The sequence below is a fragment of the Apium graveolens genome, chromosome 2, assembly GCF_009905375.1.
Source record: "Apium graveolens cultivar Ventura chromosome 2, ASM990537v1, whole genome shotgun sequence".
In the NCBI taxonomy this organism is placed as follows: Eukaryota; Viridiplantae; Streptophyta; class Magnoliopsida; order Apiales; family Apiaceae; genus Apium; species Apium graveolens.
The window spans coordinates 156,434,505-156,456,486 of record NC_133648.1 but is presented as its reverse complement, the minus strand read 5'-3'; the positions used below and the strand labels follow the sequence as shown (position 1 = coordinate 156,456,486).

General features: G+C 36.8%; 1 protein-coding gene across 1 annotated transcript; it reads left to right on the top strand.

The window, feature by feature from the left end:
- Positions 1-301: 301 nt before the first annotated feature.
- Positions 302-17,446, top strand: LOC141695019 (uncharacterized). Its single transcript, XM_074499245.1, has 9 exons — positions 302-755; positions 827-1,239; positions 1,739-1,825; positions 1,913-2,205; positions 2,270-2,692; positions 16,063-16,159; positions 16,213-16,341; positions 16,429-16,650; positions 16,913-17,446. The coding sequence occupies exons 1-9, from the start codon at positions 302-304 to the stop codon at positions 17,444-17,446; spliced, it is 2,652 nt and encodes an 883-aa protein (XP_074355346.1).
- Positions 17,447-21,982: the final 4,536 nt, after the last annotated feature.

Genomic DNA, 21,982 nt, shown 5'->3' with positions numbered 1-21,982 from the left:
ACAGCCATAAGTGAAGGTGACGGCGGAAAAAGTGGAACTGAAAATCAGGATCCTAATTTTAAGGGATATGTTGCTAATATTTCGGGGAAGTCTGTTACAACGGAGGGAATTTTGGAGATAATATTAATTTGAATGCCGAAACTGATGTAAACAGGATAGAGGAGGATGTGGACTATATTTTTAATGATCCAAAGAGGAAAAGGCCCAATAGGGCAGATGACAAAAACCCATTATATGCTAATTATGGGCTTTCAAAAAACTTGCAAGCGGCAGGCCTCCAGGGAGGGGTCTGCCAAGAATCATGAGTACGTTAGCATGGAACTATCGTGGGCTTGGAAACCCACGGGCTGTCCAGTTCCTTAAGGATATGGTTATTCAGAAGAAACCCCAACTAATATTTCTCTGTGAGACTTTATGTATGAAGGAAAAGGTTGATAAAGTTAGAGATTTGGTTGGTTTTGAGAGTTCGTTTTCAGTTGATGTTTTAGGAAGAAGTGGGGGAATAGCTCTTTTGTGGCGGCATGAGAATGAAGTTAGTATAACAAGCTTCTCGAAGAACCATATTGATGCAGTAGTAAGCATAGTGAGTTGTTCTGAATGGCGCTTAAATGGATTCTATGGTGAACCTAATAAGAGATTATGGAGAACCACGTGGGACTTACTTCGATTACTTAGTCAGCAATCAAATTTACCATGGTGCGTTATCGGCGATCTTAATAACATTCTCTCCCATGAAGACAAAAGAGCGGTAGGAGGTATCCATAATGGCTATTACAGGTCTTCAATGAAGCAGTTATGGATTGTAATCTCATTGATATGGATCTAGTGGGCTACTCGTTTACTTGCGAGAAATCTAAGGGCACAAATTTCTGGGTTGAATTACGTCTGGACAGAGCTTTGGTTAATCAACAGTGGTTAGATATTCACAAGGAGGCAACAATGTTCAACATGGAGGTATCAACTTCAGATCACACTCCTATTTTCTTAGCACTGAATAAATGCATATCTAATCCAAAAACCAGGAGGTTTAGATTTGAGAACGTTTGGCTCCGTGAGCCAATGTGTAAAGATATTGTGCTGCATTGTTGGGACACAAATAAGGAATCTGCGCTTAATCAAAAGCTCCTAGTCTGTCAAGCACAGTTGGAAGTTTGGGGCAAAGAAATTACTGGTAACTTTACACAAAGAATTCGAGATTGCAAGCATAGATTGAAACATCTAAAGCAAAGGCGGGATGAGGTTTCTACTCGTTTATATGCTGAAAAATAGAATAAGCTGAAAGAGGTTTTGGTTCAAAAGGAAATTTACTGGTGCCAAAGGTCAAAACAGCTTTGGCTGCAATACGGAGACCAGCACAGTAAATTTTTCCACTCTTCTGCTAGCACCAGGAAAAAGAATAACCAAATCAAGTGTTTACAAAACAGTGATGGGGAGTGGCAGGATTGGTCGAATGGTCTAGATCAACTGATGATAGACTATTTTGTTCAAATATTTTCTGCCTCGAATACTCATTGGGAGGAGATTTTGAATAATATGCAAAGAACCATATCAGATCAGGTAAATACAGATCTGCTTAGACCAGTTCAAGTTGATGAAGTGAAGTATGCTCTTTTCCAAATGAACCCAGACAAAGCCCTGGGGCCTGATGGTATGACCCCGGGTTTTTTTCCAGAAGTATTGGAGCATAGTTGGGGAGGACCTAGTAAAACTGATACGTGATTTTTTTGAGTTTGAACAGTTTGGTAATATTCTGAATGCAACCAATACTGTTCTTATCCCAAAAAAGAAAGTTCCTATAAACACGGGGGACTTAAGACCAATTGCGGTATGCAATGTGACTTATAAGTTTATCTCAAAAGTCCTTGCAAATCGCATGAAACCTATTCTGAATCTAGTGGTTTCCCCTAATCAGAGTGCTTTTATCTCTGGGAGATTGATTACAGACAATATAATGGTTTCTTTTGAGGTCTTACACTACTTTAAGAGGAAGAAAGTAGGGAAAGATGGTTATATGACTGTTAAGTTAGACAAAAGTAAGGCTTATGATCGGGTCGAATGGTGTTTTGTGGAAGCTATAATGAGGAAAATGGGATTTGATGTGAAGTCGGTTAGACTTGTGATGCATTGTATGACAACAGTCACATACAATATCACTCAGGGGGAAAGATATGGGTCCTATTTTGCCAACGAGAGATATTCGCCAAGGTGATCTTGTTTTGCCCTATCTTTTTATAATATGTCATGAGGGGTTTACTGCTCTCATTAACAGTTATATAAACAAGGGTTGGCTTCATGGTTGCAAGGTAGCTAATTATGCTCCCTCAATTTCTCATATGTTGTATGCGGATGATAGTTATTTGTATTATAGAGCAACGATCACTGAGGCTATAAAAGTCCGTCAGCTTCTTCATGCGTTTGAGACTGTTTCGGGACATCAAGTTAATAGGAAGAAGTCTTCCATATTTTTTAGTGACATGACTCGAATGGAGGTCTGCAGCCTAATGGAGATGAATGAGGCAACTGAACACAGTACATATCTTGGTCTGCCAAATACTTTGGGCCGGAATAAAAGTGCAGTTCTGGGATATCTGAAAGAAAGAATTAAAAAGAGTGTATCTAGTTGGGATGGGAAGTTAATGAATAAAGCTGGAAAGGAAATCTTACTTAAAACAGTGGTTCAAGCACTGCCTACGTATGTTATGAGTGTCTTTCTATTACAGTTGCAAATGTGTAAAGAAATTGAACAGCTGAAAGGCATATGTCATAGCCTACTCGTTTATTCGAGTATTTAACTCAACTCAAATAAGAATGTAATAAGTAAATAGTAGATCAAGCATCAGAGAGATCTCACAAAGTAACATCTGTCAAAGAATAAAGAAACATTGTTCATCTGCAGACTTGAAGATTCACTGGAAGAAGTTCAAGAATTTGATCATGCCTCAGTGATATAAATCAAGATCGTGGATTTAATCAACTGACAGAGATCTCGTCAAGGTATCATTTATTACAAGGATTCAATCAGAACAACAAAGTCAAGACATGAAGAAACGTCACGAAAGTTAGTCACTCATGAACCAGACAGTACATCGAGTGTCAGCATTGAAGTGACGGAATTGATTCATAAGTCTCAGAGACTTTCAGAAGATTGTCAGAAGAATGGATGCTGCTCAGGGATAGTATTAATTCTCTATTAATTAATTAAGTCATATAATCTAATTAAGAGAATAAATTATATCTGCAAGGATTAATTTATTGATTAATTGAATTAAATTGATTAATTAATTTAGAATTAATATTAAGGATTTTCAGAATGTTAATTGATTAAAATCTGTGATAATTCTAAAAAGACAACTGATTGTACTAGTATGACAATCGGTATGACAATTGATAGTCATACCGAATGTCTTGCTAATTCAGTTGATTGTATTGATAGAATTTTCAATTAGATTAAAATCAATTATGTATTCAGAAAAACAATTTCAATTGTACTACTATGACAATCGGTATGACAATCAATAGTCATACCGAAAGTCTTGCTAGTTCATTTTAATTGTCTTCCTAGCTCTAATAGATTGTCTCACCGAAAGTCTTTCAAGCTCAAATAGATTGTCACACCAGTTCAACAACTTCAGCTGTGATTGATTAAAAGAAAGCAGAAGACAATATCAACTCACTACTCAGCAAAAACAGAGCAGCACATACAGAACAAGAAAACACAGCAGAAAACAAAAGAAAATATTTCATCATTCATCTGCTTATTCAAGATCAAATATTCTAGTTTGTTAATGTTAAATCCAAACCACTAGAATTACTTATCTTGTTCTTGTATATCAATCTAGCGGATTAAAATCCCTAGAACTTAATCTCAAATCGCTTTTAGCATTTGATCTTTTAATTACAAAAATAGAAAAAGTTCATGTCGAATTTATTCTAAATTTGTAATAATTGATTTGAGATTAATCCCTTGTAATCGATACCGTAGTTGTAACACCTTTCAAGTTTAATAAAAGTTTTATTTAACTTGAATTTTGTTTCACAATTTTATTCCGCATTTTATTCGACGAAACGGTATTGTTTGCATTCAACCCCCCCTTCTACAAACAAATTGGGACCTAACAATTGGTATCAGAGCCTTCTGATTAACGTACAAATCAAGATCCTAGACTTTTGTGTTTCTTTCACTTCTTGAATTTTTATTCACTCAAAAATTCATAATGACTACACAAAAAGTTGGAACCGTTAAAATTCCACTTTTCGATAAAGAAAATTATGTGATGTGGAAGAAGAAGATGCTACTGTTTTTACAGGTTGCTAATCCCAAATATTTGCAAGTGTTGAAGAAGGGTCCAAAAATTCCTATGGTTATTGAACCAGAGGTAATAGAGAATGATGTGGTGATCACCAAAGCGAGAACTTATGTGAAGGATCCTGAGGACTTCTCTCCTGCTGAAATAGAAGAAGCTTCCCTGGATGCTAGCCTTCAATTAATCTTAGTAGATTCCCTTAATCCCCTAATGAACAGACATGTGATGAATTGTAAAGATTCTAAACATATCTGGGAAACTATTGAGATTATTAATGAAGGCACAGAGGAAGTTAGGGAGAACAAACTAGAAATCCTAACCTCTGAGTATGAATACTTTAAATCTAATCCAGGAGAAGGAATCACTGAAGTGTTTGAGAGGTACAATGCATTGATCAACAACCTGAACATTAATGGTAAATACTATTCCATCAGGGAGGTCAATAAAAAGTTCCTTTTAACACTGCCAACTCATCTCGAACATAGAATCACTGCCATAAGAGAAGCAAGAGATCTGAGTGAGATTTCTTTGGAAAGGCTATATGGTGTGTTAAAGACTTATGAGTTGGAGCAGATTCAGCAGAAGGAAGTTTACGGGAAAGGAAGAGTGGTCAGCACGTCTACTGCTCTGGTAGCTGATGAACAACAACAACAACAACCACTATATCAACAACAATCTCAACAGTCAGATAGAATGGTACAGTCTTCCAAGGTTGAAGATAATGTGATAGTAGCAGAATTTGATTCACCTACTACAAATCAATCAGGAGATGATTATTATTCCTTGGAAGAACTGGAGCAATTGGAGGATGAGTCAATGGCCCTGATTGTCAAGAGATTCTCAAATGTCAGATTCAAAAGGAATCCCAAGTTCAAGTACAAGTCCAACTACAACAGATTCCAGAAAGGTGGATCTTCATCCTCTAACACCAGCAGTGGTGGGTATAAAACAGGGATGGTTGATCGAAGCACCATTCGATGCTTCAACTGTAATGAGTTGGGACACTTTGCCACAGAATGCAGGAAGCCAAAACAAGCAAGGAAGAACTCTTACGATTCTAATCAGAAGAGTAAATCTGAAAGGGCGTACCTGGCAAAGGGAAGAAGCTGGGATGATACTGACAGTGAAGATGAAGAAGTTGGGAATCTTGCTCTCATGGCTAGTGATGCAAGCACCTCATCGTCAAGAAAAGAGGTAAAACTTTCTGATGCTGAAATGGTTTATCATCTAAGAGGTAACTTAGATTGTGCTCGTCGTGATAATGAATTGTTAAATCAACAAATCAAAGACCTTGAGAAAGAGGTCAATGAATTAAGACTTGTGCACATTAATCAAGATAAACTTAAAGACCAAGTATCTTTTCTAGAGAATAGAGTTGACTGTTATAGACAACTCGAAACTATTCTCAAAGACAAGATCACCGGTCTTGAGGCTAAGGTTAAAGCTTACTTCAATTCTTGTTCGAAGTCCAAAGAGTTTTACAATAAGCAAGCTGTTAATCAAACACATGGAATAGGTTATGATTACAATGCTGCTATTGGAAAATTAGGCATAAACTCCCCTCCTCATGTATGTGCTAAAGGCAGGGAAGTACCATATGTGCTTAAGGGTGTTGATGAACCCCTCTATAAGGAATCAATTGCTGAACCATTTGATGAGACCTCTTTTATTATTCAAGAAGAAATCCGTGCTGAAGATAATGCTAATGGGAAAGCTGTCTCCAAGTCAAGTGTGTCAAAAGTTCCAGTCAAGGTTGTGAAAGCAACTGAGACTAACTCAGACACACATGAGTTGGATAACACAAATGCCATGTCTACCATGCATAAGTTGCCTATTGTTAATCCTTCTCATAAAGCATGTGGTGTTCCTGATTGTATGTCTTGTGCTTTTAATCTGTTGTTTGCTTATTTTAATGGTAAGCATGCTTCTAATGATAAGACTACTCCTCGTCAGCATGTGAATAATAGAAAGCATGATAGGTCTAAGACTGCTAGTCCTCCTAAAGCTAGAAAGGAGACATTTGTGCCTAAGCCTAAACATAAATCTGATAAGGCTGTTTTAAAAGTCAAATGTTCAGTCATTGAGAATGTTGAGAATAGTGAAATTAAGAATGTTGTTTTGCCTGATAAAGGCCAATTTTACAAGTATGCCGGACCCAGCCAAGCTTGGGTTCCGAAGAAGTTCTAATCCATTTGTATTGCAGGGCATTAAACAGGTACAACCGGTAGTGTGGATTCTTGACAGTGGATCGTCAAGACATATGACCGGAGATAGAGCCCTGCTATCAAATGTGGTTGAGAAAGCTGGCCCAGTGGTTACCTTTGGAGATAACAGCAAAGGTTTAACGGAGGGATATGGCTGTTTGCAAGCTGGAAATGTTATCATTGAAAATGTATATCTTGTGCAAGGACTTGAACACAATCTGCTTAGCATTAGTCAGTTCTGTGACAACGGCTACAATGTTTTATTCGACAAGCTGAAGTGTCAGATTCTGCACAAGAAAAGTGAAAAACCCTCCTTAATGGGAATACGGAAAGGAAATCTGTTCGTAGCTGACATGAACTCTGGAAGCAATCTTGAAGTCAATTGTTTCTATGCAAAAGCATCGTCAAACGAGAGTTGGCTATGGCACAAGAGACTTTCCCATCTCAATTTCAAGACAATGAATTCTCTTGTCAAAAGAGAATTGGTAAGAGGTCTGCCTCAGCTGGAATTCTCTCCAGAAGGACTATGTGAGGCTTGCCAGAAAGGAAAGTCAAAGAAAGAAAGTCACAAAGGCACTGACACATCTTCCATAACTGGTGTTCTGCAATTATTGCACATGGATTTATTTGGTCCAGTTAATATCCTTTCTATGTCAAAGAAGTGTTACTGTCTTGTGATAGTTGATGACTATTCCAAGTATACGTGGGTTTTATTTCTTCACTCTAAGGATGAAACACCACAAGTTGTGATTGATCATATCAAGATGATTGAGTTAGATTCTAACGTCCCTGTTAGAGCAATAAGGTCAGATAATGGAACAGAATTCAAGAATGCACTTCTAAATGGATTCTGTACAGACAAAGGGATTACCAGACAATTTTCAGCTCCTACAACCCCTCAGCAAAATGGAGTGGTAGAAAGGAAGAATCGTACATTGATTGAAGCTGCAAGAACGATGTTAAATGAATCAGGTCTTCCAATGTACTTTTGGGCTGAAGCTGTCAATACTGCATGTTATACTCAGAATCGAACTCTAATCAACAAAGACTTCATGAAAACTCCTTATGAGATTTTGAATGAACAGAAACCTTCTATCAAATACTTTCATGTATTTGGTGCCAGATGCTTCATGCTCAAGGATGGAGATGATCGTCGTGGTAAGTTCGAGGCAAAGGCATATGAGGGTATTTTTGTTGGATATGGAAGAAGATCATATAGAGTGTATATCATTGATCAACACAAAGTAACTGAAAGTGTCAATGTTATATTTGATGACACTAAACTCCCTAGTATCCAAACTGAAGATCCTTCTGAGAAACTGAAGTTTGATGATACGTCAGATTCAGAGTCAGAACATGGTCAAGAACCTGAGGTTGTTGCTGTTGAAGAACCTGTTAATCCTGATAATACTCAAGGTAATAGTGATGGAAACTCTGGAAACAATGGAGATACCACTGCTACTGACGGAGAATCTTCAAGTCAACATGACAACAACTCAGGGGGAGATGCTGAAGGATCATCTAGTAGGACACAACATCACAATGAATTTCAAGGCGAATCATCAAGATCAAATCTTCCAAGACAGACTGTCTGGAATAAAGCTCACCCTTTTGAGTTGATTATTGGTGATCCAGATGTTGGAGTCAGAACTAGACGTGCTACTCAAAATGAGTGTCTGTTCTCAGGATTTCTTTCTGAGATGGAACCTAAGAAAATTGAAGAAGCACTGACTGATCCAGATTGGGTGATTGCTATGCAAGATGAACTCAATCAGTTTGAAAGTCAACAAGTCTGGAAACTGGTACCTAGGCCTGTACACAAGAAAGCTGTTGGTACAAGGTGGGTATTCAGGAATAAACTAGATGAAGATGGTGTGGTTACAAGAAACAAAGCAAGACTGGTAGCTAAAGGGTATTCTCAAGCTGAAGGTATTGATTATGATGAAACCTATGCTCCAGTGGCTAGACTTGAGGCCATCAGGATATTTCTGGCATTCGCAGCATTTTCAAACTTTAAAGTTTATCAAATGGATGTCAAGAGCGCCTTTCTGAATGGAAAGCTGGATGAAGAGGTATATGTAGAGCAACCTCCTGGTTTTGAAGATCCAGATCATATGGATTTTGTCTTCTTTCTTTTCAAGGCTATCTATGGGCTAAAACAGTCACCAAGAAAATGGTATGACACTCTCTCTGAATTTCTTATTGAAAATAGCTTTATTAGAGGTGTCATAGACAAAACTCTCTTTTCTAAAAAACATAAGAATGATACTATATTAGTCCAAGTCTATGTGGATGATATAATATTTGGGTCTACTAATGATAATCTCTGTAAGAGATTTGCTAAGTTAATGCACAGCAAGTTTGAAATGAGCATGATGGGAGAGCTGAAGTTCTTTCTTGGATTACAAGTAAATCAAAGGTTAGATGGAACATTTATTTGTCAATCCAAGTATCTCAAGGAACTCCTCAAAAAAAATACAATCTAGAGGATTCTGCATCAGCAAGGACTCCATCAACTACAGCTGTCAAGCTTGGACCATGTGAAAACTCCATTAAGGTAGATGTCACAAGCTACAGAGGTATGATTGGCTCGTTACTCTATCTTACTGCAAGTAGACCAGATATTATGTATGCTACATGCCTATGTGCAAGGTTCCAAGCGGATCCTAGAGATATTCATCTCGTTGCTGTTAAACGAATCTTAAGATATCTTAAGGGAACACCAAATCTAGGTATTTGGTACCCTAAAGAATCTGGTTTTAACCTTGTCGGATATACAGATTCAGATTATGCAGGAAGTGTTGTTGATAGGAAAAGCACCTCAGGATTTGTCAATTCTTAGGAAGCAGGCTAGTCTCATGGTACAGCAAGAAACAGCAAACAGTTTCCAACTCAACGGCCGAGGCTGAATATATTGCTGCTGGAAGCTGCTGTGCTCAGATCTTGTGGATTAGAAACCAACTACGAGACTATGGCTCTGTATTGAACAAGATTCCTATTTTATGTGACAACACAAGTGCAATAGCCATCACCAACAACCCTGTGCAGCACTCGAGGACAAAGCACATTGACATCAGGTATCATTTTATTAGAGAGCACGTCATGAATGGTACTGTTGAACTATTTTTTGTTCCAACAGAAGAACAAATAGCAGATATTTTCACTAAACCACTTGACGAATCCACATTTACCAGATTAGTTGGTAAATTGGGCATGTTAAATAGTTTTAGTGATTAATTTAATTAATATCTGGAATCTGTTCTTGAATGAATTTACAAATGAATTTTTCATAAATGAAAAATTCATTTGCAAATTTATTTTATCATTTTATCATATTTCTTGCTTATTTCTATGTAATATATATTATCTTATCTATGTTATTTACTCTACTTGTTAATTTAAAATATCTCAGAATATTTTATTTCCTCTAAAAATATTTTTCTATGAATTTTATTTGCTAAAATTCAACAGAAATCTATTTTTGGAATAAAAATAATTAATTCTGAAATATTGTCTTTATTTTCTGTAAAAATTTTAAGTATTTATTTCAGTTTTACTATTTTGTAATAAAGTTTCAGTACATTAATAGTTGTCTGTACATATTCATTTTGTTTTTCTACTGCAAAGACAATCGGCAAGACAATTAAAATTGTCTTGCTGAAAATCATTTCAGTAAACATGTAAATATAAATCTGTTAATGCTTATTTTATCTTATTCTAGAAAGACAATCGGCAAGACAATTGAAATTGTCTTGCTGAAAGTCATTTTAGTAATAATGATTGCTTATTTTAAAATCAGATTAATTTTATAACTGGCAAGACAATCGGTATGACTATTGATTGTCATGCCAGTAATAAAATTAATATCAGAATTATATTGTTTTATTTTGTACTGGTATGACAATCGGTATGACTATCAGATTGTCATACCAGTTATTTATTTTTATTTTTATTTGTATTTGTTTCTTTTCCTTCTTTTGCCTGGTATGACAATCGGTATGACAATCCCGGATTGTCATACCAGCTGTTATATAAGGCTTTTGCTGTGTTATGTTAAATCATTTTCAACATAACAGTTCATTTTCAAGAATTTTGAACAGTTTTTCACTCTCTTTTTCTCTCTTCTCTCTCCTCGAACAAGAACCAAACCAAAAACCTGTTATTTCCTTGCTCGAGTTTTTACTCAGCAAACTTAATCATCACTTTAGTGATATATACATATAAGTATATACATAAAGAAGTGCTGTTGAATTTTCTGAAAAATAAAAGTTATTATAAAAAACGCCAAAATCAAATTAAAATCAGTTTGCCCCTTCAAATTCCATTTTAATTTTAATTTCTTATTTGTGTCTTTTGGTGTGTCAAAACTGTGTTAGTGATTTAAGAATTTTAACGAGATACATTTCTGTCTAAATTTTTCGATTATAATTAATTTAATTCGAATTATTAAATTAATTTAATTAATTCGAATTTTCTTAATATTATTCTTAAAATTCTGAAAAGCTTGTGTCTTATTATTATTTTATAAAAAAAAATGGCTCTCCATTTCCAAATTGTCGCGCATAATCAAGTTGGTTATTTCAATCCGGAAAAATGTGATGTTGAAAAATTTAAGCCTTGGATTAGATTTTTAAATGATCATTCGATTGTTAGCTCTGCTATTAAATCAAATGTGATTTTAAACGTCGATCTACTTAGACTGATTTGCACAACCTCTACTGTGGCCGATGATTCAAAATCTTTTTCATTCACCGTGGCAAACACACAGTATGTAGTTGATGAAACAGTCGTCAATCGTGCGCTAAATTTTCCACTTGACAATTTCTGTAATTTACCCTCTGAAAATGATATCACAAATTTTTTCAATGCTATTCACTATCAGGGGGTGATCAATTTAACCAAACTTTCTAAATCAAATTTGGTGTCTGAATGGGATATATTCTTCGATACACTTTCCAAAGTGTTTGCCAACTGCACAAAATCTAATTTTCATAACATTACTTCCACCCTGCAGTATATTGGTCTTGCGGTTGTTTTCAATCAAAGAATCAATTTTGGCAAACTACTTTTTCCCATTCTCTTGAGACGTCTAACTTCTGCTTTACGTGATCATTCTACAAATCGTAGGGTATCATGTTACTATGCTCGTTTTCTTATGCTTATAGCAGATCATCTACTCACCCCTGAACACAAAGCACTTTTTGCTAACTCTGCTGTAACCGAACCCCCACCAGTTAGCAAAAAGATTTACACTCGCCAAGACACAACCTTCAAATTTATGCAAGTACCAGTACTTGTATCTGCTTTCATGGCCAATTATATTCCCTTACCTATTTTTAATCTTCCCGGCCATGAACAGCAACCTCAACCTCCAGTGGTTCAAGCCACCCAGGCTCTTCCATTACAGGTAGTAACTCCTCACTCTCACTCTCTTCCTACTTCTGTTAACAGACCCTCAGTGGTTGATAGGGCTGACCATGAAGTTGTAGAACCACAGCTTCAATCCCAGGTCATAGAGCTAAACACAGAGTCTCATTCTATCTCACCCTCTCCCCCACTGTCTAAAATGTTACCCAGAAGATTACTAGGAAGTAGTACAATGTCAAATATGAGTGAACCCTCAGCTCTGCCTCCTCCTAAGAAAAGAAAAACCTATTCTGAGGCATCTGAAAGCCCATCCTTGTCCTCCCAACAGGACATGGACTTTGAAATGGCCAATGAACAGTTACTAGAGGCATTCTCTCAACAGGATGCATCTATTGAAATTCGCCATCGGGCCATGGCATCTTGTACTGAGTCAAGCACAATTCCATTACTCACAATGGAACCATACACTTCCCCAGATAATACTCAGGACACCCAGAGAGGAGTGCACGTCGAGTTGGTTACAGTGCCTGCCATAGTTACGGCAGAAGAGCAGTCACATGCTTCAGAGGGAAAATCTGACTCTCCGCCATCTTTAATAGAGTCATTTTCTCCCCTCCCAGATCCAACAACTCTGGCTCCCTTATGGGATTCTCCACTCGCAGATTTATCTGGAGAAAGTGGAGGGCAACTCGGTCAATCTATCCCTGAAGCAATTCAGACATCTATTCCAAAAGATTTGATAGCATTGACTGAGGATCGGGACTCGCGAATTCCCATTGCACCACCACTGACCTCTCTTGAAGAGGCTAGGGTGATTTTTAATGCAGGTACACAAGAACAGCAATTGGAAGACTCCTCACGAGCAATCATATTGAGAGAAACACATGCACGTGAGATGAGTGAACCAAATACGAGTGAACTTCAGGTGAGAGCACACACAGACACTGATACTGTCAACCTGTTAGCTCAGATTGCTGCCCTGAAAGAAGAACTTGCTAAAAGTCAAGCTGAAGCTCAAGCATTCAAAGCACAAGTGGTTGAACGGTCTTCTTCTTCCACCTCTGTCGACAATCAGCTTGCAATCATAAGGAATGACATCTCAGATTTAAAGACTACTGTACTACCAAAGCTCAATTCTATTCAGGACACTCCAAATTTATCAGCTGATGACATATCCAACTTCTGCTCCCTACATACAAGAATGACTTCTCTTGAAGACCTCGTTGAGATGAATCATTCACTGGACAACTCAAGATTTCTAAAGATAGAGACGGGCATGGAACATCTAAATGAAGGCATGAAGCACTTATATTACATGATCAAGAATTCTCATTGCCCTAATGAAGAACAAAGAGCTTATTTTGAAGGACCGTCTGGTGGAGGATCAGGCTCTGGAAGTGGTGGAGGTTTCAAAGGAAAGTCAGTAGAGGATCCCTCAACTAAGGGGGAGAAGAAAGGGAGTAGTTCCAAAGGGAAAGAAAAAGATACTTCTGCTGGAGATAAAGGAAAGGCTGATGATGCCTACTACAGTGGAGAACAGGATGACTTCGATATTTTTGACATTCCCACTGAACCAATTCAGGAAGATAAAGATGGGTTATTTGAAGCTGAAGAAGAAAGTGATTTTGAAGATTGGGAAGAAGAAGATACAGTGGATCCTAGATTTGAGAAAGAATTTCAGAAAGAGCAGTCAGAGATGCAAAGAAAAGAAGCTGAACTCAAGAAGGTCTCACAGATCATTGATAGGAGAAAAGACATACAAAGAACAGAAACTCTTCAAAAGCAACGTCTTCATGACATTAAAGCTCAAGAAAGGAGAAGAGATGTCAGACTGAAGATTGGTGGAAAGTGGGATGAAGCTAGGAGAGTACTCGATATGCCTCAGCTATGCACTAACAATGATAGGCAGTTCTTACATCTTCTTGACAAGCTGGAAATCTCAAATCCTAACAATGACATGTACATGAATGCTATCAAGACTGAAGTCTCAAGGATCACAGCTGCTTTTGATAGATCCCTAAATGAGATGAGCATTTTTGTATATTGTCAGAGTGAAGGATCATTCAAGGTGTCACTTCATCTATTTGAGAATCGTTCGTTGTCAGAGATTTGGGTTCTTTTAAACAAAGTGAAAAGAAGCTCAGAGTTGAATGAAGTTCTTCGGGAAAGGCTTAAAGAGTTTGCCAGCAGGGCTAGTCCTCAAGTGGTCAACAATCCTCATCAGGTGAGATTCTTTAAGTCTGATTGTCTTCAAATCTGTCAGCTAGATGTACAATCTCTTAAAGACTACTCAGCTAAGCATCTGGTCTGGATGGAACATCATTTGAGAACTGCTGGATATTCATCCATGTTGAAGACTCAAGCTGCTGACTTGATTCAAGCTTATTGTGAGAAGAATGTTAAAAGGTACAATCAACTCAAGAATAAGTTGAAGACAGTTGGAGTTCAACCAGTCAGACCTGCAAGCTTCACTTCAGAAAAAGATCGTATCTTTGACAAGGAATTGCTTCAAGATTTAGAAGAAGGTGAAGTCAGAAGAGAAGACAACTAAAGTCAATTAGCTCAAAACTCAATGTAATATGATTAGAGCGTTATGAATCAAGATAGTCTAATGTAGTTATATGTTCAGGCTAGAGGAACATCTATCTTGTATTCACTTGTAAATTTCATTTGGAATCTGGAAAATGTTAAATATAATCCAGAACTTTTCTGCTATTTACTTTACATTACTGTTTATATCTTTTTCTTATTTGTTAGTTGAGTTATCCTCTAGGTATTTGTTGTTATTGTCTAACAAGCAAATAGGGGGAGATTGAAAGGCATATGTCATAGCCTACTCGTTTATTCGAGTATTTAACTCAACTCAAATAAGAATGTAATAAGTAAATAGTGGATCAAGCATCAGAGAGATCTCACAAAGTAACATCTGTCAAAGAATAAAGAAACATTGTTCATCTGCAGACTTGAAGATTCACTGGAAGAAGTTCAAGAATTTGATCATGCCTCAGTGATATAAATCAAGATCGTGGATTTAATCAAGTGACAGAGATCTCGTCAAGGTATCATTTATTACAAGGATTCAATCAGAACAACAAAGTCAAGACATGAAGAAACGTCACGAAAGTTAGTCACTCATGAACCAGACAGTACATCGAGTGTCAGCATTGAAGTGACGGAATTGATTCATAAGTCTCAGAGACTTTCAGAAGATTTTCAGAAGAATGGATGCTGCTCAGGGATAGTATTAATTCTCTATTAATTAATTAAGTCATATAATCTAATTAAGAGAATAAATTATATCTGCAAGGATTAATTTATTGATTAATTGAATTAAATTGATTAATTAATTTAGAATTAATATTAAGGATTTTCAGAATGTTAATTGATTAAAATCTGTGATAATTCTAAAAAGACAACTGATTGTACTAGTATGACAATCGGTATGACAATTGATAGTCATACCGAATGTCTTGCTAATTCAGTTGATTGTATTGATAGAATTTTCAATTAGATTAAAATCAATTATGTATTCAGAAAAACAATTTCAATTGTACTACTATGACAATCGGTATGACAATCAATAGTCATACCGAAAGTCTTGCTAGTTCATTTTAATTGTCTTCCTAGCTCTAATAGATTGTCTCACCGAAAGTCTTTCAAGCTCAAATAGATTGTCACACCAGTTCAACAACTTCAGCTGTGATTGATTAAAAGAAAGCAGAAGACAATATCAACTCACTACTCAGCAAAAACAGAGCAGCACATACAGAACAAGAAAACACAGCAGAAAACAAAAGAAAATATTTCATCATTCATCTGCTTATTCAAGATCAAATATTCTAGTTTGTTAATGTTAAATCCAAACCACTAGAATTACTTATCTTGTTCTTGTATATCAATCTAGCGGATTAAAATCCCTAGAACTTAATCTCAAATCGCTTTTAGCATTTGATCTTTTAATTACAAAAATAGAAAAAGTTCATGTCGAATTTATTCTAAATTTGTAATAATTGATTTGAGATTAATCCCTTGTAATCGATACCGTAGTTGTAACACCTTTCAAGTTTAATAAAAGTTTTATTTAACTTGAATTTTGTTTCACAATTTTATTCCGCATTTTATTCGATGAAACGGTATTGTTTGCATTCAACCCCCCCTTCTACAAACAAATTGGGACCTAACAACAGCTCATGTGTAACTACTGGTGGGAGTTGGACACAAGAACCAGGAAGGGAATTCACTGGGCTAGCTGGGACAAACTTTGCAAACCCAAGAATGTGGGAGGTATGGGATTTAGAAAGCTAAACGACTTTAATCTTGCTTTGCTGGGAAAACAGGCGTGGCGATTGCTTAATAATGAAGAGTCTTTAGTTGCTAGAGTTTTTAAAGCGCGTTATTTTCCTAAGTGCTCTTTGCTGGATGCAAGTATAGGCTGTAATCCCGACTATATTTGGCGTAGCATCTGGGCAACTCAAAACCTAATAAAGGCTGGCACTCGATGAAGAATTGGCTCTGGAAGAAAAATAAAGATTTTTGAGGATGCCTGGTTACAGGATGCAGCGTGCCCGTTTGTAACTAGTCAACACCCTGCTCTTCAAAATCAATTGGTTTCTAGCTTAATGAAAATATGGGCTAGAGAGTGGGATTCAGAGGTGATAGTGGACCTGTTTAATGATAGAGATCAGCTGCTTATTTTGGGGACTCCTCTTAGTCATTTTCAAGAAGACGATATCCGATACTGGTATAAGGAAGACAATGGTGCTTATACGGTTAAAGTGTGTTCAATTTAGTTCAAGACTTGAAGGGTGAGTGGTTCCCTAATGACAATTCAGGTTTCTGGAGGAAATTATGGAATTTAAAGATTCCTCATAAGGTAAGGAATTTTTTATGGAGAGCTTGTAATGATTATTTACCAACCAGGGCCTTGTTACTTTCAAAAATGTTCGGGTTTCACATCTTTGTCCTTTATGTAATAAGGGAGTGGAAACTACATTGCATTGTCTTGTTAAATGTGAATTTGCTCGGTGGTGTTTACAGACTCTGGGATTAGGGGATACAGGCATTGCGTCTGCAAATTTTACAGACTGGCTTGAACAAGTTATGGGCCAAGGTTCTACTGGGATGATTTCTAAAATGGGAATGATTTTGTGGTCTATTTGGAATGCCCGGAATTCAGTGGTCTGGCATAGTACTTATATTCATGTTGATGAAGTGATTCATACTGCACGTTCTACTCTTGATCGGTGGTTAGAAGCTCAAAATAAAAATTTTGTTCCGTCTATTGGTAGTGTTAATGCAATGGATGGTAAAGAGCTATGTACGAAACCTGTAGGACAAACAATCAAGATAAACGTCGATGCTGCACTTTTTGACAATGATGGTAGGTATGGTTATGCATGTGTCGCTCGAGATCACACTAGTAGACTAATAAATGCAAATACAGGATGTCGGAGGGGTAGGATCACTCCTGTTTTGGCTGAAGGTATTGCCTTTAAAGAGGCTCTTAGTTGGATCAAGACCAGAGCCTGGCAAAGTGTTGTGCTGGAGACAAACTGCATCAAAATTGTTTAGTCACTTCAGAGTTCATTGTCCATCAATTCACCATGTTGTGCATATGTTGTGTACTTGATGATTTTATAAACAAAACATCTAAGTAGATTTTAATTAGTGAAATTATGTAGCACTCGACAGATAAGAATTATAGTCCCGACGGATAACTCATTATAGTCCCGGCGGATGATTAACTTATTATCCATCGAGTGTGTAGCTTATGTAATAATAAGTTTGTAGCACAGTTATGTATGCACCTTTGTATAGAATCTGTAGTATGCAGAATAGGTTGATTAATTGTACATAAATGATGTCTTGTAATTCTGCATAAGTGAAAAAGAGTCAAGTGCCAAAATAGCTACCGACAGATGTTTAACAAAGCCATCGACGGATGATCAAATGACTATCACCGGATGTTTAATATAGTAGTCGACAGATGATCAATTAAACCATCAACGGATGTTCTGAAAGTCGACAGATGATCATATGAAGAATTCAAACAGCAGTTGAACAGTGAAAGCTGACACACAGCCGTCGAGATGTATACAAACACACTGTGGAAGCCCATTAACTGGGTAATAGAGAACGAAAAGCAGCAAAGCTTAAGACTGATAGTTTTTATATTTGTTCAGTCTTTTTGACTTTGTAATCTTGGTATTATATAAACCAAGAGTGTAGCAAATAGAAAAACAACTGAGATAGCTGAGAAACACAAAAACAGAGAAATATTTGTAAGCAGAATTATTAGCATTTTTTGTATTCTCAGTAGTTCAATTTGTAAGCAGCTGTGAGCATTCCTGCACATAGAGTCCTCTCGATATATTATATATATATCTCTGGTGGAATTGTTTAAATCCACCAGAAAGTTTTTAAAGTCTCTTGTTTTTAATTACTCATGTTTTGATTCAATTAAGTTTACATTCCGCATTGTGCTAATCAAAACAAATATATCTATAATCGAGTTGAACATTTTTATTTCGAGAAAAAGGTTCAAGAAATCCATTCAACCCCCCTTCTGTAATTCTTGCTATATTGTTAAGGGACTAACAATTGGTATCAGAGCAAACTCTTAATCTACAAAGAGTTTAAAGATCAAAACAATTCAGCAAGATGAACAAGAAAGATGTTGGAGTCAAGATTCCTTTTCTTGATAAAGATAATTACCATCATTGGAAGGTAAAGATGCATCTTCATATGCTTTCTCAAGATGAGTCCTATGTGGACTGCATAGAAAGAGGCCCTTATGTTCCAATGAGAGCTGCAACAGGAAACGAGCCATCTGTTCCAAAGCCAAGGCATGAATGGTCTGATCCTGACATTGAACAAGTCAGGAAAGATAAAAAGGCCATGAACATTCTGTTCAATGGTGTTGATGGCGACATGTTTGATAACATCATCAACTGCAAAACTGCCAAGGAAGTTTGGGACACAATACAGATAATTGTGATGGCACTGAGCAAGTTAGAGAAAATAAAATGCAGCTCCTGATTCAGCAATATGAGCATTTTCACAATGAAGAAAGTGAGTCACTTACTGACATTTTTAGTAGATTCCAAAAACTACTAAATGCTCTTAAGTTGCATGGAAGAGTCTATCAAACTAAAGACTCCAATCTGAAATTTCTCAGATCACTTCCAAATGAATGGAAACCAATGACAGTCTCATTGAGAAACTCACAAGATTATAAGGAGTTTACTTTGGAGAGACTGTATGGCATTCTGAAGACCTATGAGCTTGAGATAGAGCAGGATGAAAGAATGGAGAGAGGAAAAAGAAAGGAGGATCCATTGCACTAGTTGCTTATCTGGAAAAGGAGAAGGAAGTGAAGATGGAAGCTGTAGAATCAACTTCAAAGGTCTGTGAGAATAAGGGTAAGGGGCTAGCTGCAGAAAGTGAAGAATCATTGAGCCAAGATGACATGGAGGACATTGATGAGCACCTAGCATTTCTTTCAAGGAGATTTGCCAAGCTCAAGTTCAAAAAGAACTTTGGAGCAACCAAGCCAAATAGAAACATGGTGGATAAGTCAAAATTCAAATGTTTCAAATGTGGCTTGGCAGGGCATTTTGCAAATGAGTGCAGAAAGTCAGATTCCAGTAAGAAAAGGTTTGAGTCTGTGGATTATAAGCAAAAATACTTTGATCTACTCAAATAAAAGGAAAGGGCTTTTATTACACAAGAGAATGACTGGGCAACAGATGGTTTGGATGAAGATGAAGATGTCAGCTATGTCAATCTAGCCCTAATGGCCAAGTCTGATGAAATAGAGACAAGTTCCTCAAACAATCAGGTAATCACTACAAACCTTGCACATTTATCTAAAGCTGAGTGTAATGATGCCATAAATGACATGTCTATAGAATTGTATCATTTGCGTGTTACACTTAAGTCTCTCACTAAAGAAAATTCTAAAATCAAAGAAAACAACTTGTTTTTAAGTGAGAGGAATAATGTGCTTGAGTCTCAGTTTGTTGAGTTTGAAAAACTAAAAATTGAGTGTAAGATTGCCAAGGAGGAATTAACTGAGTCCTTGAAAAAGGAAGAAATTTTCAAGAAGCAGCTGGAGCGTGAACTAGAGGTGATTAAAGCATGGAAAATATCCAGGGATGTTCATGCTCAAATCACCAAAGTTCAAGGAATTGAGTCTTTTTGTGATGAATCCTGGAAAAAGAATAAAGAGAAACTAGAACCTATTTTGGTAGATGGGTTGCTGACAGATGTAGACTCGACGGATGATGAGGACTATCCGTCGGATAACAAAAAGTGTTATCTGTTGAATGATAAAAATCCTCATCCGTCGGCTGTAAGCAAACCCATTAGCAAAGCCAAATTAATCAAGCTAAATGATAAGTATGGGTCTGTTTCCAAGAACTTTGTTTCAGGAGAGCCTAGTCAAGCTAAGAAAGGGAAAAAGGCTAATGTTGGTCACATGACTGTCAAACAATTAAGTGACAGACTTGAGAAAATAGAGGTAAAAACAGAGACTAAAAAGAAAAATAATAGGAATGGTAAAGTAGGGATTAACAAACACAATAACTACACACCTGATAAATATGCTCCTAGAAAAATCCGTGTCAAGTGTGGTAGTGTAAATCATTTGTCTGTTAATTGTAAATCTGCCATGCCTACTCCCATGTCTGTTCAGACTCAATTTCCTAACATGAATGCCATGTCTCCCATGTCTGTTAATGCTATGCCTACACAGAATATGAATACACAGTTTGCTAATATGCCATTTGCACCTAATCCATATTATGGTGCATACAGTATGCCTCAAATGCCATTTAGCATGCCTTACTGGAATAACATGTTTGCATCAAGCATGCCATTTCCTGTTAGCCATAACATGCATGATAATTCTGTTGCATTTAGTGGTTTCAAAGGTACAACCCAATTGACTAAGGAAGAATTTGAAATTCCTAAGTCAAATGAGATAAAACCTAAGAAACAGAAGAAGAAAGCTAACAAGGCAGGACCCAAGGAAACTTGGGTACCAAAATCAACTTGATTTGATTTTGATGTGTGCAGGGAAACAGAAAGAATCTTTGGTACTTGGATAGTGGCTGTTCAAGACACATGACTGGTGATTCTACCCTGCTCACAGAGTTTAAGGATAGAGCTGGCCCAAGTATTACTTTTGGAGATGACAACAAGGGTTATACTATGGGATATGGCTTGATTTCAAATGATAATGTCATCATTGAAGAGGTTGCCTTAGTGGATGGTCTCAAACACAATCTGTTGAGTATAAGCCAGCTTTGTAATAAAGGCAACTCCGTAACCTTCAATAAAGGAGCCTGTGTTGTGACTAATAATCAAAACAACAAAGTGGTTCTCACTGGTGTGAGAAGAGAAAATGTGTACCTAGCTGACTTCAACTCAACTAAGGCAGAATCTGTAACTTGTCTTCTCAATAAAGCAAGTCAAGATGAAAGTTGGCTATGGCACAAGAAGCTATCCCATTTAAACTTCAAGACCATGAATGAGCTGGTAAAGAAAGAACTAGTAAGAGGCATTCCTCTAGTGGAGTTTACAAAGGATGGACGGTGTGATGCCTGCCAAAAAGGGAAGCAGATCAAAGCATCATTCAGGAAGAAACTTGATTCAGTAATTGAAGAGCCTCTGCAACTGCTTCACATGGATATGTTTGGACCAGTCAGTGTATTGTCAATTTCAAAGAAAAGATTTTGCCTAGTAATTGTAGATGATTTTTCAAAGTTCTCTTGGACATATTTCCTAAAGTCTAAAGATGAGGCTAGTGAAATCATCATCAATCACATAAGGCAAGTTAACAATCATCCTGATTTCAAAGTTAGAAGAATCAGGAGTGACAATGGAACTGAGTTCAAGAACTATGTCATGAGAGCATTTTGTGAGGAAAATGGAATCTTACATGAGTTCTCAGCAGCAAGGACTCCACAACAGAATAGAGTAGTGGAGAGGAAGAACAGATCACTTATTGAAGCTGCAAGGACAATGCTTGAAGAATCAAAATTACCAACATATTTCAGGGCTGAAGCTGTAAACACTACATGCTACACTCAGAACATCTCTCTG

Bases quoted from the DNA above. Each gene is read 5' to 3' on its own strand.
- LOC141695019 (XM_074499245.1), top strand. From the start codon at position 302: ATGAGTACGTTAGCATGGAACTATCGTGGGCTTGGAAACCCACGGGCT. The intron at 1,240-1,738 runs GTTTCTACTCGT...GAGTTTGAACAG, and splicing joins TAAAGCAAAGGCGGGATGAG to TTTGGTAATATTCTGAATGC. The intron at 2,693-16,062 runs GTATGTTATGAG...ACCTAACAACAG, and splicing joins GTGGTTCAAGCACTGCCTAC to CTCATGTGTAACTACTGGTG.